This window comes from Neoarius graeffei, chromosome 13, assembly GCF_027579695.1.
Source record: "Neoarius graeffei isolate fNeoGra1 chromosome 13, fNeoGra1.pri, whole genome shotgun sequence".
Lineage (NCBI taxonomy): Eukaryota > Metazoa > Chordata > Actinopteri > Siluriformes > Ariidae > Neoarius > Neoarius graeffei.
In genome coordinates, this window is record NC_083581.1 from 49844490 (window position 1) to 49859676 (window position 15187).

The 15187-nt window shown below is 40.0% G+C and overlaps 1 protein-coding gene across 4 annotated transcripts in view; it reads right to left on the reverse strand.

Annotated features, from left to right (window-relative positions):
• The window catches only part of foxp1a (forkhead box P1a), a 128566-nt gene that overhangs the window by 63239 nt on the left and 50140 nt on the right, over window positions 1-15187 (reverse strand). For all 4 annotated transcript variants that reach the window (XM_060937961.1, XM_060937962.1, XM_060937959.1 and 1 more), the window contains one exon: window positions 11110-11248. In XM_060937961.1, coding sequence (XP_060793944.1) covers window positions 11110-11244 — 135 coding nt within the window. In that variant the 5' untranslated portion in view covers window positions 11245-11248. The remainder of the gene's footprint in view (window positions 1-11109; window positions 11249-15187) is intronic.

Genomic DNA, 15187 nt, shown 5'->3' on the forward strand with positions numbered 1-15187 from the left:
AAACTAACTGCCCGTGAACTGAGGAAAGTCAAGTGTGAAGCTGCCAAGATGCCACTCGCCACCAGTTTTGCCACATTTCAGAGCTGCAACATCACTGGAGTGTCAAAAAGCACAAGGTGTGCAATACTCAGGGACACGGCCAAGGTAACAAAGGCTGAAAAACGACCACCACTGAACAAGACACACAAGATGAAACGTCAAGACTGGGCCAAGAAGTATCACAAGACTGATTTTTCTAAGGTCTTATGGACAGATGAAATGAGAGAGAGTCTTGATGGGCCAGATGGATGGGCTCGTGGCTGGATCAGCAAAGGGCAGAGAGCTCCAGTCCGACTCAGACGCCAGCAAGGTGGAGGTGGGGTACTGGTATGGGCTGGTATCATCAAAGATGAGCTTGTGGGACCTTTTCGGGTTGAGGATGGCGTCAAGCTCAACTCCCAGTCCTATCGTCAGTTTTTGGAAGACACCTTCTTCAAGCAGTGGTACAGGAAGAAGTCAGCATCCTTCAAGAAAAACATGATTTTCATGCAGGACAATGCTCCATCACACGCATCCAAGTACTCCACAGCATGGCTGGCCAGAAAGGGTCTAAAGGAAGAAAGATTAATGACGTGGCCTCCTTGTTCACCTGATCTGAACCCCATAGAAAACCTGTGGTCCCTCATCAAATGTGAGATCTACAAGGAGGGGAAACAGTACACATCTCTGAACAGTGTCTGGGAGGCTGTGGTTGCTGCTGCACGCAATGTTGATCGCAAACAGATCAAAACACTGACCGAATCCATGGATGGCAGGCTTTTGAGTGTCCTTGTAAAGAAAGGCGGCTATATTAGTCACTGATTTGTTTTTGTTTTTTTGAATGCCAGCAATGTATATTAGTGAATGTTGAGTTGTTATATTGGTTTCCCTGGTGAAAATAAATGAGTGAAATGGGTATATGTTTGTTTTTTGTTAAGTTGCCTAATAATTATGCACAGTTATAGTCACCTGCACACACACATATCCTCCTAAGATAGCTAAAACTAAGAAAGCCCTACTCCAACTTCCAAAAATACTCAGCTTTGATATTTATGAGTCTTTTGGGTTCATCAAGAACATAGTTGTTTTTCAATAATAAAACTAATCCTCAAAAATACAACTTGCCTAATAATTCTGCACTCCCTGTATAGCGGACGGCACGGTGGTGTAGTGGTTAGCGCCGTCACCTCACAGCAAGAAGGTCCTGGGTTCGAGCCCCATGGCCGGCGAGGGCCTTTCTGTGTGGAGTTTGCATGTTCTCCCCGTGTCCGTGTGGGTTTCCTCCGGGTGCTCCGGTTTCCCCCACAGTCCAAAGACATGCAGGTTAGGTTAACTGGTGACTCTAAATTGACCGTAGGTGTGAATGTGAGTGTGAATGGTTGTCTGTGTCTATGTGTCAGCCCTGTGATGACCTGGTGACTTGTCCAGGGTGTACCCCGCCTTTCACCCGTAGTCAGCTGGGATAGGCTCCAGCTTGCCTGCGACCCTGTAGAAGGATAAAGCGGCTAGAGATAATGAGATGAGATTATTTGTATAGCACTTTTAACAACGGACATGGTCACAAAGCAGCTTTAGAGAAATATATTAATTCTGGATATCAATTTTAAATTTGAGCCCTGGGTTTTGCAATGTGAAGAGTGTATTTGTTGTTAAAAAGGATAAACCAAACATGTAGACCAGAGAGCTGTTTATGGCAGGAAAAGCAAGCTATTTTAAAGTTGAGAAAAGAGGGGAAAATGATCACAAACATTGGTCATAGCCAATACAACAATTTGGAATGTCCCGAAAAAGAAAGAAACCACTGGTGTACTAACAACCATGCATCAAACAGGTCAGCCAAGGAATACAACAGAGTTGATGATGGAAACATTGCGAGTTATGATAAAAAAAAACCCAAAGACAACAGTCAGTGGCATCACCAACAACCTCCACAGGGCAAGGATAAAGGTATCACAATTTACCATTTGAAAAAGACGTTGAGAGCAGAAATATAGAGGCCATACCACAAGATGGAAACCACTCATCAGCAGGAAGAATCAGAATTTGCAAAGAAATCCAAAGAAGAACCACAAAAGTTCTTGAATCAAACTTGACCTCTATCAACATGATGGAAAGCCTAAAATGTAGAGAAAGAAAGGACCTGCTCATGATCCAAAACACACAAGCTCATCAGTCAAGCACAGTCGGGGTAGTGTCATGGTTTAGGCTTGATTGGCTGCTTCTGGAACGGGCGAACTAATCATTCTTGTAAAGCACAATGAACTGCCACTGTGTATGAAATGTGCTATATAAATAAACTTGCCTTGCCTTATCATAGGTACACTTCAACTGTGAGAGACAGAATCTAAAAAAATTTTTCTAAATAATTTTTAAATAATTAATTTGCATTTTATTGCATGAAATAAGTATTTGATCATCTACCAACCAGCAAGAATTCTGGCTCTCACAGATCTGTTAGTTTTTCTTTAAGAAGCCCTCCTATTCTCCACTCGCTATCTGTATTAAATGCACCTGTTTGAACGCGTTACCTGTATAAAAGACACCTGTTCACACACTCAATCAACCTCTCCACCATGGGCAAGAACAAAGAGCTGTCTAAGGACACCAGGGACAAAATTGTAGACCTGCACAAGGCTGGGATGGGCTACAGAACAATAGGCAAGCAGCTTGGTGAGAAGGCTGTTGGTGCAATTATTAGAAAATGGAAGAAACTCAAGATGACTGTCAATCTCCCTCGGTCTGGGGCTCCATGCAAGAGCTCGCCTCGTGGGGTATCAATGATCATGAGAAAGGTGAGAGATCAGCCCAGAACTACACGGGAGGACCTGGTCAATGACCTGAAGAGAGCTGGGACCACAGTCTCAAAGATTACCATTAGTAACACACTACGCCATCATGGATTAAAATCCTGAAACGTGTGCAAAGGCCCCCTGCTCAAGCCAGCACATGTCCAGGCCCGTCTGAAGTTTGCCACTGACCATCTGGATGATCCAGAGGAGGCATGGGAGGAGGTCATGTGGTCAGATGAGACCAAAATAGAGCTTTCTGGTATAAACTCCACTCGCCGTGTTTGGAGGAAGAAGAAGGAAGAGTACAACCCCAAAAACACCATGCCAACCGTGAAGCATGGGGGTGGAAACATCATACTTTGGGGATGCTTTTCTGCAAAGGGGACAGGACGACTGCACCGTATTGAGGGGAGGATGGATGGGGCCATGTATCGCGAGATTTTGGGCAACAACCTCCTTCCGTCAGTAAGACCATTGAAGATGGGTCGTGGCTGGGTCTTCCAGCATGACAATGACCCGAAACACACAGCCAGGGCAACTAAGGAGTGGCTCCGTAAGAAGCATTTCAAGGTCCTGGAGTGGCCTAGCCAAACTCCAGACCTGAACCCAATAGAAAATCTTTGGAGGGAGCTGAAACTCTGTGTTGCCCAGCGACAGCCCTGAAACCTAAAAGATCTGGAGAAGATCTGTATGGAGGAGTGGGCCAAAATCCCTGCTGCAGTGTGTGCAAACCTGGTCAAGAACTACAAGAAACGTCTGACCTCTGTAATTGTAAACAAAGGTTTCTGGACCAAATATTAAGTTCTGTTTTTCTATTGTCTCAAATACTTATTTCATGCAATAAAATGCAAATTAATCATTTTTTAAAAAATCATACAATGTGATTTTCTGGAATTTCTTTTTAGATTCTGTCTCTCACAGTTGAAGTATACCTACGATAAAAATTACAGACCTCTTCATTCTTTGTAAGTGGGAAAACTTGCAAAATCGGCAGTGTATCAAATACTTTATTTTCCCCACTGTATAGTAAAAGCAAAAGAACTGGCCTTGCCATTCTGATACTTTCAAAAGGGCTTGTTGTTGTCTAATGTTCGTCAAACATACACTGATCAATTTTAGTTCATGTTAATGAACTCAAAACATTCTCCATTCACCATGACAGAAAATGAGGGCACCGAATCAGCGCATCTTTCAAGCGGAGAACTCAACACACTTGTACAACAGTCGAGCCTTCCAGGTTCATGTCAACTGCCTGATTTAGATAAACAAGACGACTGCTTTTTTTTTTTTTTGCATATTTTGTATTCCACTGTTAAAATGAGAAGCTCAGTCACAAAATGCATAAATGCTGATGGGCTGTAAATATTTATATTTATTTTTTGTTGTTTTCCATTTCACCTGTACCCCACCTGTAATTCCTTTATGCTCCACTAGGGAGGCACACCCTAGTTTCGATACCTCTGCTCTAGGCAGAGGACAATGAGTACGGCAAATAGGGTTCTCCAGAAAATCTGAAGTAGCCAGTTTTAAAAAAGTAGTAGGTGGTTCTGGAAGCTGCTGTGGATGCTGGGGGGGCGCTAACTCCCCAGAAAATTTGGAAACTTACATGTCTTCTGGTGCATTCTCACATTCTCAGCTAAGAAATTATTAACCATTTCCCTGTAAAATACTTGCAAAATCAGTATGAAAATTTCCCTCCAGATGTGTGTGCTTTGGCTTTCTCAGTTACCCTCTGTAGTATGCTGCCTGGCTCTATAACATAACTACATTTATTTTTTTTCGCGGTCTGGTTTCCATCAAATCCTGCGCTCTGATTGGCTGGCGAGCGGGTCTGTATCCTATGATAAGGACCCCAATTACGGACCCCGGTTATGGACCTCTGGCGACTCGCTCATTCACAACAACAAACATAGTAGCATTTTTTGTCAACATTTATCTTTTTTTTTTTTTTTAATAAGATTTATTTATAAGATTATCAAAAATCTTATAAATTTTTGCCAGCATTTCTCAGGAGAATAGCATTAATTTTACAGCATGGGTAGCGATAACGATAGTGTTCACAGCGAAAGCGAGTTTTACTACCCTGAGGAAGAAGAAATAAAAGAAAACATTTCAGGAGAAAGCTAAAAACCTCTAACTTGCTAACGCCGAGCAAAAACATGGCTGAATCCTGAATGACTCCTATTTGTATAAATAGAGGACTACATAGGTGGCAAAATGTAGTTTTTTTCCTGCCATGGAAGTGCACTTGTATACCGAGGAGGAAGCCATTTGCATTACAGCCGTGAATGAGGGTTCAAAATGACGGCTCAGCTCGGTTTTCCCTTTCGGGCGCTCTCGTTTTCTGTTAGAATTTGGTAAAGAAAAAAAAAAAAAAAATATATATATATATATATATATATATATATATATATATATATTATTTACCAGCTTAAGGTCGATCCATATGGTGAAATACCGTGACCTCAGCCTTGAATACGGGCCTCGGTCAGTTCCTTCAAGACCTTGGTCACAGTATTTCACGATATGGACCTCCCAGCTGGTAAGTACACACACACACACACACACACACACACACACACACACACACACACACACAGTGGCATGCAAAAGTTTGGGCACCCTTGCTGAAAATTTCTGTTACTGTGAATAGTTAAGTGAGCAGAAGATGAACTGATCACCAAAAGGCATAAAGGTAAAGACGACATTTCTTTTCAGCATTTTCTGCAAGATGTGTGTATTATTTTTGTTTTGTACAATTGGAGAGTGAAAAAAGAAAAGGAACACCATGTGAAAGGTTGGGCACCCCAATACTTTTGCGTTCTCAGGTAACTTTTCCCAAGGTTCCAGACCTTAATTAGCTTATTGAGCTGTGGCTTGTTCAAATTCTTCGTTAGGAAAGGTCAGATGATGCAGATTTCAAAGCTGTATAAATTCTCTGACTCCTCAAACTTGTCCCTAAAATCAACAGCCATGGGCTCCTCTAAGCAACTCCCTCGCATTCTGAATAATAAAATAATTGATGCTCACAAAGCAGGAGAAGGCTACAAGAACGTAGCAAAGTGTTTTCAGGTAGCTGTTTCCTCAGATTGTAATGTTATTAAGAAATGGCAGTTAACAGAAACAGTGGAGATCAAGGTGAGGTCTGGAAGATGAAGAAAACTTTCTGAAAGAACTGCTCGTTGGATTGCTAGAAAGGCAAATAAAAACCCCCGTTTGACTGCAAAAGACCTTCAGAAAGATTTAGCAGACCCTGGAGTGGTGGTGTACTGTTCTACTATGCAGCAACACCTGAACAAATATGACCTTCATGGGAGAGTCATCAGAAGAAAACCTGTCCTGCGTCCTAGCCACAAAATTCAGCGTCTGAAGTTTGCAAATGAACATCTAAATAAGCCTGATGCATTTTGGAGACAAGTCCTGTGGACTGATGAAATCAAAATAGGACTTTTTGGCCACAATGTGCAAAGGTATGTTTGGAGAAAAAAGGGTGCCAAATTCCAGGAAAAGAACACCTCTCCAACTCTGAAGCATGGGTGTGGATCGATCATGCTTTGGGGTTGTGTTGCAGCCAGTGGCACAGGGCACATTTCATTGGTCGAGGGAAGCATGGATTCAAATAAACACCAGCAAATTCTGGAAGCAAACATCACACCATCTGTAAAAAAGTTGAAGTTAAAAAGAGGATGGGTCCTACAGGGTATCTGCACATTTTTCAAGTACAAATTTAAAGACTTTTAAGACCTTTTCAAGACCTCTAAATGGAAAAATTAAGACTGTACCATGGCAAAGAAAGTGATAAATACGACAACTTAAAACTGTTTTCTGCAATAGTTTTTTTTACTAACTTTAAGAAGAATGCACACAATTGGTGAACAACAGGGTGCATCAATGGCAACTGTTAGACATGCAAACAGCTAAAGCAAAGTTGTGTGTTTTGGGCCTGCAGAACTACTGTAGCAGCAAGGAGAAGACTGGCGTTTACTGGAGAAAACACCATGAATCATTTCAAAAACCAAAACAATAAACGGCAAGTAGAACCAGCTGAACAACCTTAGCCGGCATTATTTCAATCCCCAAAGATTATCTTTGATGATGTGTGATTTTGTGTCCGACAGCAAAATCAGTCTGAGTGTCGTACAGTATACAGCTGGCTGAGGAAGTTCTCGAGTATCTTCTGCATTATAGCAGGTAACAGCATAAACCTGTTTATGTAGTCATACAATCATCAGAGCGTTACATTAAACACAGAAAAACAACTGTCACCTTTCATAACCATTATCAATATTAATCAATGTGTTGTAATAACTGTAAACTAATTATCATCAGTGCAATTGTTATATCAATGTTCATTATTCAAAAATAAATATTAATAGGGGTGATAGCGTTCCGGCGCCGCGCCGGATTTCCGGCGTACCGTGGCTGGGGAAAAAAAAAAAAAAATCTAGTTCGCCCATTGTCCTGTGTCATTCTGAGATGCGCAGATAGACAGTAAAGGGAATTCGGAATTCCCTTTACTGTCTATCTGCGCATCTCAGAATGACACAGGACAATGGGCGAACTAGATTTTTAATTTTTTTTCCCCCAGCCACGGTACGCCGGAAATCCGGCGCGGCGCCGGAACGCTATCACCCCTGTATTAATTATTATCTATAATCCATGAATAATTGTTTGCATTGCTGCTACTATTACTACTAATAATAATACATTTTTTAATAATAATTTAAAAAATTAACTCAATTTTATAACATTTTAATAATCACTACTTATTAACTAAATTAATAATAGAGTAGCAATTATTATAATTCAGTATTATTAATTACTACTTAATTAATAAGCAGTGATTATCAAAATGTAATTTAATAAGTAGTTATTATCAACTACTAAATTATACTAATAAATAAGTAGTGGCTATTAAAATGCTATAAAATTGAGTTATAAGATTAGTTAAAATTATTATTAAAAAAGTAGTAATTAGTAGTAGTAGTACTAGTGATACAAACAATTATTCATGGATTACAGATAATTTGTTTTTAACAGTGAACATTGATAACAATTGAACTGATAATAATAATAATAATAATAATAATAACAACAACAACATTAACAACAAGTATTACTAGTAGTATTATTGTTTTTTATTATTATTATTATTAGTAGTAGTAGTAGTAGTAGTAGTTATTTTATATAAAATGTTCACTATTTTAAAAAATTATCTATAATCCATGAGTATTTGTTTGTATTCTACCAATTACTACATTTTAATAATTTGTAATAATTTTTAATAACTTAATTTTATAACATTCAATAATCCCTAGTACTTATTAATCACTAATTCATAAGTAGTAATGATTAATAATCAATAATAATTACTATTACTACTAATTCTTATTAGTGGTTGTTAATATTCTTATTATTATATTAAAAACACTGTTGTAGACAATTATTAGAATTATTGTATTTTCTGGAGTTCTTTTTAATTGAGTTTTGAAATAAAGGTTGTTTATATATTTATATTAAACTTAGTACAATGTTAATGATGTAAAAAAAAATGCTAATCACTATCATTAGTAGTATTTCCTATAAGTCCCATTTTCCACCTGACTCTTGTGTGCATGCACGAACCCCCCTGCGTTTCACTCCGGAGCGCTTGACCTCTAACACACACACGCGCACCTCGTGTCCGTGAAAAACCAGTTTCCCAGTCCGCCATGTCCCCAACGCTGCATTATCATCTTTAAACACATTTGTGTGATCCAGCACTTTTTATCGCAAACAATTCTTCTCCTTATTTTGGGGGTATTTGTCATCCCCCAACCACTTGTAGTTAAACAGACATCTTCCCATAATTATCAACGCTTTCTACCACCCACATAAGCTACCCGCGCATCTCTCACTCTTCACAACCACCACACCACCCTGCCTCCAGTAGCCTCCTAACGTTAGTTCTTGATCTACGGAATGCACATAAGACGCACAGAACCAATGCTGCCCCCAAAAGGTACGCTGGTCACTTAAAATTACGGTTAAAAAAATACCCCAAACCGGATGGAGACATTTCACTCGTTCGGTCCAATATTAAATTTAATACCTCCCTTTCGAAAATTCCAGGTCATTCCAAACAATTTAAGACGTTTTTAGGCCTTGAAAACCGAAAGTTGTATTTAAGACTTTTTAAGGACCCATGGGAACCCTGGTCCTACAATAAGACAATGATCCAAAACACACCTCAAAATCTACAATGGAGTAGCTCAAGAGGCACAAGCTGAAGGTTTTGCCCTGGCCCTCACAGTCCCCTGACCTAAACATCACTGAAAATCTGTGGATAGATCTCAAAACAGCAGTGCATGCAAGACAGCCCAAGAAACTTGTAGAACTGGAAGCCTTTTGCAAGGACGAGTGTGTGAAAATCCCCCAGGTAAGAACTGAAAGATTATTAGCTGGCTATAAAAAGTGTTTACAAGCTGTGATACTTGCCAAAGGGGGCGTTACTGGGTACTAACCATGCAGGGTGCCCAAACTTTTGCTTCAGGCCCTTTTACTTTTTTGTCATTTTGAAAATGCAAAAGATGAAAATAAAAAATTGTTTTTGCTTTAAATATAAAGGGAATGAGTCATCTTTAACTTCATGCCTTTTGGAGATCATTTCATCTTCAACTTGCTTAACTGTTCACAGTAACAGCAATTCTGACCAGGGCTGCCCAAACTTTTGCATACCACAGTGTGTGTATATATATATATATATATATATATATATATATATATATATATATATATATATATATATATATATATAAATAAACATACACACACCACGGTGTGGTCACGTGGTCTAGCTCAGCCAATCAGAGCATGAGACTCGATCAACAAATATGCCGTCACTTCCGGTCATGTTAGACCCGAATCGAAGACAATTTTGTGGTGAAATAACTGGATTTGCAGCAAATTATGGGCACTGGAGAGGAGATCATCTCCACTTTTCAATGCTTGAACGCTGAAAGGCAAGCTGTTGGGTTTTTGTTTTTTTTGGTTTGGGGCGGGTTGAGCTGCTGGCGTAGACCGTCTGTGTAGGCAGAGAAAACCACCAGTCGCCGGTGCTTGATCAAACAACTCCAATATCCCACTAATCCCCACATGGGCAGGGTCCTGGAAATGTAATACGTGTTGTGTCCTGTAAGCACTTAAATTTTGCAAAAAAGACCATCACAAAATTAAACAAGAGATTAAAAAAAACAGATACTTAATAAAAATCCTTCACAACAATATCAGGAAGCTCCAAACATGCAACAATTAGTACAAAAGCATAATCAGTTATGCAAGAAATCATTTTCCAAGTTCTGTTTTTGTCTACTGTAAATACCCCAGACTGAAATTCAGGAAACAGGAATTCAACAGTTGTGAAAACAAATGGCCAGCAAAAGGACCGTCCTCCCTGTTCTGACCCCTCACACTTCTGCAGGGTCGAACATCTGGAGTAGCGGAACTCCCCCACACCAAATATAGAGGAAAAGAAAAGAATAGTGCAAGTGGCATGAAGGGAAATGAAAAAAATTTAATGGAAACGTGTTGGGGGAGCTGAGAAATTATATCAAGGGAAACCTAAGAGAGATGCAGACTACAATAGATCTCATCTCATCTCATTATCTCTAGCCGCTTTATCCTTCTACAGGGTCGCAGGCAAGCTGGAGCCTATCCCAGCTGACTACGGGCGAAAGGCGGGGTACACCCTGGACAAGTCGCCAGGTCATCACAGGGCTGACACATAGACACAGACAACCATTCATACTCACATTCACACCTACGGTCAATTTAGAGTCACCAGTTAACCTAACCTGCATGTCTTTGGACTGTGGGGGAAACCGGAGCACCCGGAGGAAACCCACGCGGACACGGGGAGAACATGCAAACTCCGCACAGAAAGGCCCTCGCCGGCCACGGGGCTCGAACCCAGGACCTTCTTGCTGTGAGGCGACAGCGCTAACCACTACACCACCGTGCCGCCCACTACAATAGATAACGGAGAAAATTTAAAGATTGTATGAGAGGCCAAGAGGGGACTTATGATGTCACCTCTTCAAAAACTGCTATAGAGTTTGGAAACTGTAGACAGATGATCACTTGGAAATTCCAATAAATGAGCGAATGGTCATGTTCACGTTAAAACAATGGCAAAAGGTTGCTCATCACAGCGCAAATAGTGTTATGGCAGGTAGAAATAATTTTGACTATGATCCCTGTGATAAATTCCACAACAATGAAACATTAACATGAGTCAACTAAAAGATAAAACAGTGTGTTTAACCTGTTGTATCTGGTGCGTGCTGGGTGTAGATGTTTTTACTGGTGTCTCATTGGTCACTTGCTCCACGCCCAAGTTCAGTCGCTCCTGGCCAGCTGGACTGCTGTTGGATGCTTGATCTGTCTTGGATTCCTGCATGTCGCTGTAAGAAAAAGAACATCCATTTAATTAAAACCAGGAATGGTTTTATAACTGGTCAATAGCTTGGCATGTCTTGGTTAAGGCAGGAGGAAATCTGAAAAATGAACTACTAGTGCATCTCAAACAATTATATCGTGAAAAAGTTATTTTTTTTCACAATTTAATTCAAAAAGTTAAACTTTCAGATATGCTATATTCATTACACGTAAAATGAATTATTTCAAGCCTTTTTTGTTTTAATTTTGATAATTATGGCTTATAGCTCAGGAAAAGTATCTCAGATTATTAGAGTATTTCCTAAGATCAATCAAAAAAGGATTTACAATACAAAAAAAAAAGTCCACCTTCTGAAAAGTATGTTCATTTATACCAGGGGTCACCAAACTTTTTTCTCTGGGGGCCACATTGTCATTCCTGACTGTGATGGGGGGCCGGGGTCGGGTCAGCTATATAACATAGAATTGTATGACCCAGACAAATATGACCACCAGTAGGCCTCATTGTGTAGTAGAGATTACTAGCCTGGCACAGCCATCCCCACTACTATATCCACACTACTATATCAACACTTGATTCCTGGCACATATTTGTTTCTTTACTAGTGGTTTGCAAAAGTAGTAATCGAGTCTTCACACTTTGTTTTAATTTGAAATACCGCAGGTATTCCATTTATTTATTTTCTAATAAAAATAACAACATCAAAGCTGTCAAGGTAAGAAACATCTACCTAGTTGAGGTGATTGGCACTGGCAAAGGTGAGTGGAAAATTATAAATTGTAGGTAGGCCTGTTGATATTATTAATAATATTAATAATAATTGTATGCAGCACTTAATAAAGGCCAAATAAATAGGCCTATAAAATAACTACATTTAAAAAAAACAGTGAAATTATAATAATATGAGCAATAGATCAATAGATCACAGCAGTTGTGCTGTGTCCTGCACGTCATTGCTCTCACCCATGGCCAAAGCAAAAAACTCGAATTCTGACGCTCTCTCATTCAGCTGGTCATACACGTTGTCCCCCAAATCTTCGGTTCGCCTGGTCATAGTAGGTGCGGAGAGACTCACCGCGTTGAGTGCATCCTTCTTGTCGGGACACACCTCCTCGGCCACAGCAAGCATGCGTACTTTAACAAAGTCCCCATCAGTAAACGGCTTTCCATGGGGAGCTAGTAGGTGAGCTACCTTATAGCTAGCTCGGACAGCAGCATGGTTGATCTGGGTTTGGTGAAGGAATACATTCTGTTGTGCAGCCAGTCCGCATTTCATCCTCCGAATCCTGTCTTCTCTTGTTTGCCCTCGCAAACTAGCATACTCTTTGTGGCGGGTTTCGTAGTGACGACGCAGGTTATATTCTTTGAAAACCGACACACTTTCTTTACATACAAGACAAACTGCACGGTCCTTACACTGAACGAAAAAAATAATCGGTGGTCCACTGTTCTTTAAAAACTCTGCACTCTCTGTCAACTTTTCGCTGACCGCTAGCCATTTTGCTGTCCTGAACGCTGACAGTTCTTTGCGCGTGCGCTGCCTGTCACTGCTTGATCGCGAGCATATGACAAAAACTCGGAAAATATGAATAGTTCATTTTATAACTAAATATCAATTTTAATTGATAAAATCAACAAAATACAAGATGCAGACATGTTATTATTTGCCAAAAAGCAATTTAAAAAAATAGGCCATGACCACTTTTGGGGATTGCCTCACAGGGCCGGTTCAAGTGGTGGGGGGCAGAGGGGCTGAGGGCCGGTCAAAGGGGGGTGGCGGGCCGGAGTCGGCCCGCGGGCCGGAGTTTGATGACCCCTAATTTATACACTCAATACTTGGTTGGGGCTCCTTTACTACGAATTACTGCATCAATGCAGTGACATTTCTGGATTGTAAATCCTTTTTTGATTGATTTTAGGAAATATTCTAATAATTTGAGATGCTGGATTTCTGATTTTCATAAACTACAAGCCATAATCATCAAAGTAAAAAAAAAAAGGCTTGAAATATTTCACTTTACATGTAATGAATATAGGACATACAGCATGATTTACTTTTTTGAATTAAATTACGAAAAAATTTAACTTTTTCATGATATTCTAGTTGTTTGAGATGCACTAGCACATGCTAAATATAGTGGGACAACTAGGACAAGTTTGTGTCACAGATTTTGTAAAAACATAAGTGAGCTGAAAAACAGAAAACTTCGATATACCAAGCTCTTAAACAGGGTGCAACATATTTGGATGGGATTAAATATCTGTCCTGTCCTTGAACATATCCTCTGCTTCGTGTGAAATAAGAAACCATTTCATACTCAGCCCATCACAGATATTTAAATAAATAAATACTATCACGTGAAGTTAACTGCAGAAGTGAACTCTAAAAACAAATGACAAGATGATGTTGAGTTATATTAAAAGTAAGTTACACTTTTTTTTTTTACTTACACGAGTCCAAAACAATATGTCCTACCATTTAAACGAAAGCAGTTTTTACAGAGAATGACCATCCAAAAAGATAATGCAGAGTGTCAAATTACAAACAGTGAAAACTCTGACCAAAAATAGTCCAAAATCAGAATACATACAGTACTTAGATACCGAATCTTTGACAATCACCCCTTCTGTTTTTCCTTGTTTGCAACGCAACTCATTTCCATCAGTCTTCAGAAGGTTAAGCACTCTCCCACAAGCCTGAGCCGATATTTTCTAAATAACTGACTGCCACCATGACTACAGTAAACAAAGGAGCCCTAGGTCCAGTGTTTATTAACAAACACATCTTGCTTCTGGAGCTATTTAACATTAACCAGGTGGTATGATCCGAGGATCTGGCAGGTGCAATAATACACTGGAAGGGCCTTATGTAAACAGCTGGTGGGGGTGGGGAAGCATTTCAAAAAGCAACACAGCTAGAGTAAACAGTAGAGAAAATCTCTAGACAAACAACCAGCCCTTCTCCTGACATGAATGTGAACCAGAACACAGCTTGGGGGATTTTGTCGTTTTGGCCTGGAAGGTAGAGCACATTGTAATTTAGCTAAAAAAAGATCCAAATATTGCACTACTTATCCTCATAGCTATCACGCTTACAATGCTTTATTTGATTTTACATGAAAATGACAACTGCAGATAGCTCTCTCTCTCTCTCTCTCTCTCTCTCTCTCAAACCGGTTAGAAGAGGGAAAACTTCCTCATCACTGCCACCAGGATGCACTTTTCTCAACTCAAGCTTGCATGTAATCATTGTTCATCTTCTAACTTCAAGATAACAAGCATTAAACAAACAATGTGACCCACATGATGCATTACTTACTCATACACACAGGGACCAAAAGTCAAGTGCAAGCCACTGTCAATATGTTGAAAAGTAATAAGAAAATATTTGTGATACAGTCCAGAAGAAGAGAGAAATCTCTCAGAGATTTAATTTTTTTTTCTTGTCAATTAGATAAAAGATGTTAATCATGAAAATAAATAGGCAGTGATTTCAAGTGGTTACCATTTTAAATGATAAACCTGGTTACATATGGTATGGATTACTCAGTGCGTTTACATGCACATCCAAATCGAGCTGCTGTCGGTAATCGAGCTAAGGGTCCCAGCAGGGGTGCCAGAGAAATCCAATCCTACATGCACACAAGGAAATCGAACTATTGTGTGAGGTACATTGTGCACCCGAACCACAGGTGGCGCTACACGCCCCATCGTGTTGGTACGCTTCCGGTTGTCGTCATGAAGAAGAGCTATTCAAGAGTATAGACGAAGTTATCAGCAGTGTTGCCAGATACTGCTGACGTTTTCCAGCCCAAAACATGTTCAAATCCGCCAAAATGCACTTAAAACCGCCTAATCTGGCAACACTGGCAGTTCCGTGTTCACAAGTTCCGTGCTCAAGCTGTTAGGCTTGCTCTAACAGACTGTATGGCTACAAACTGTC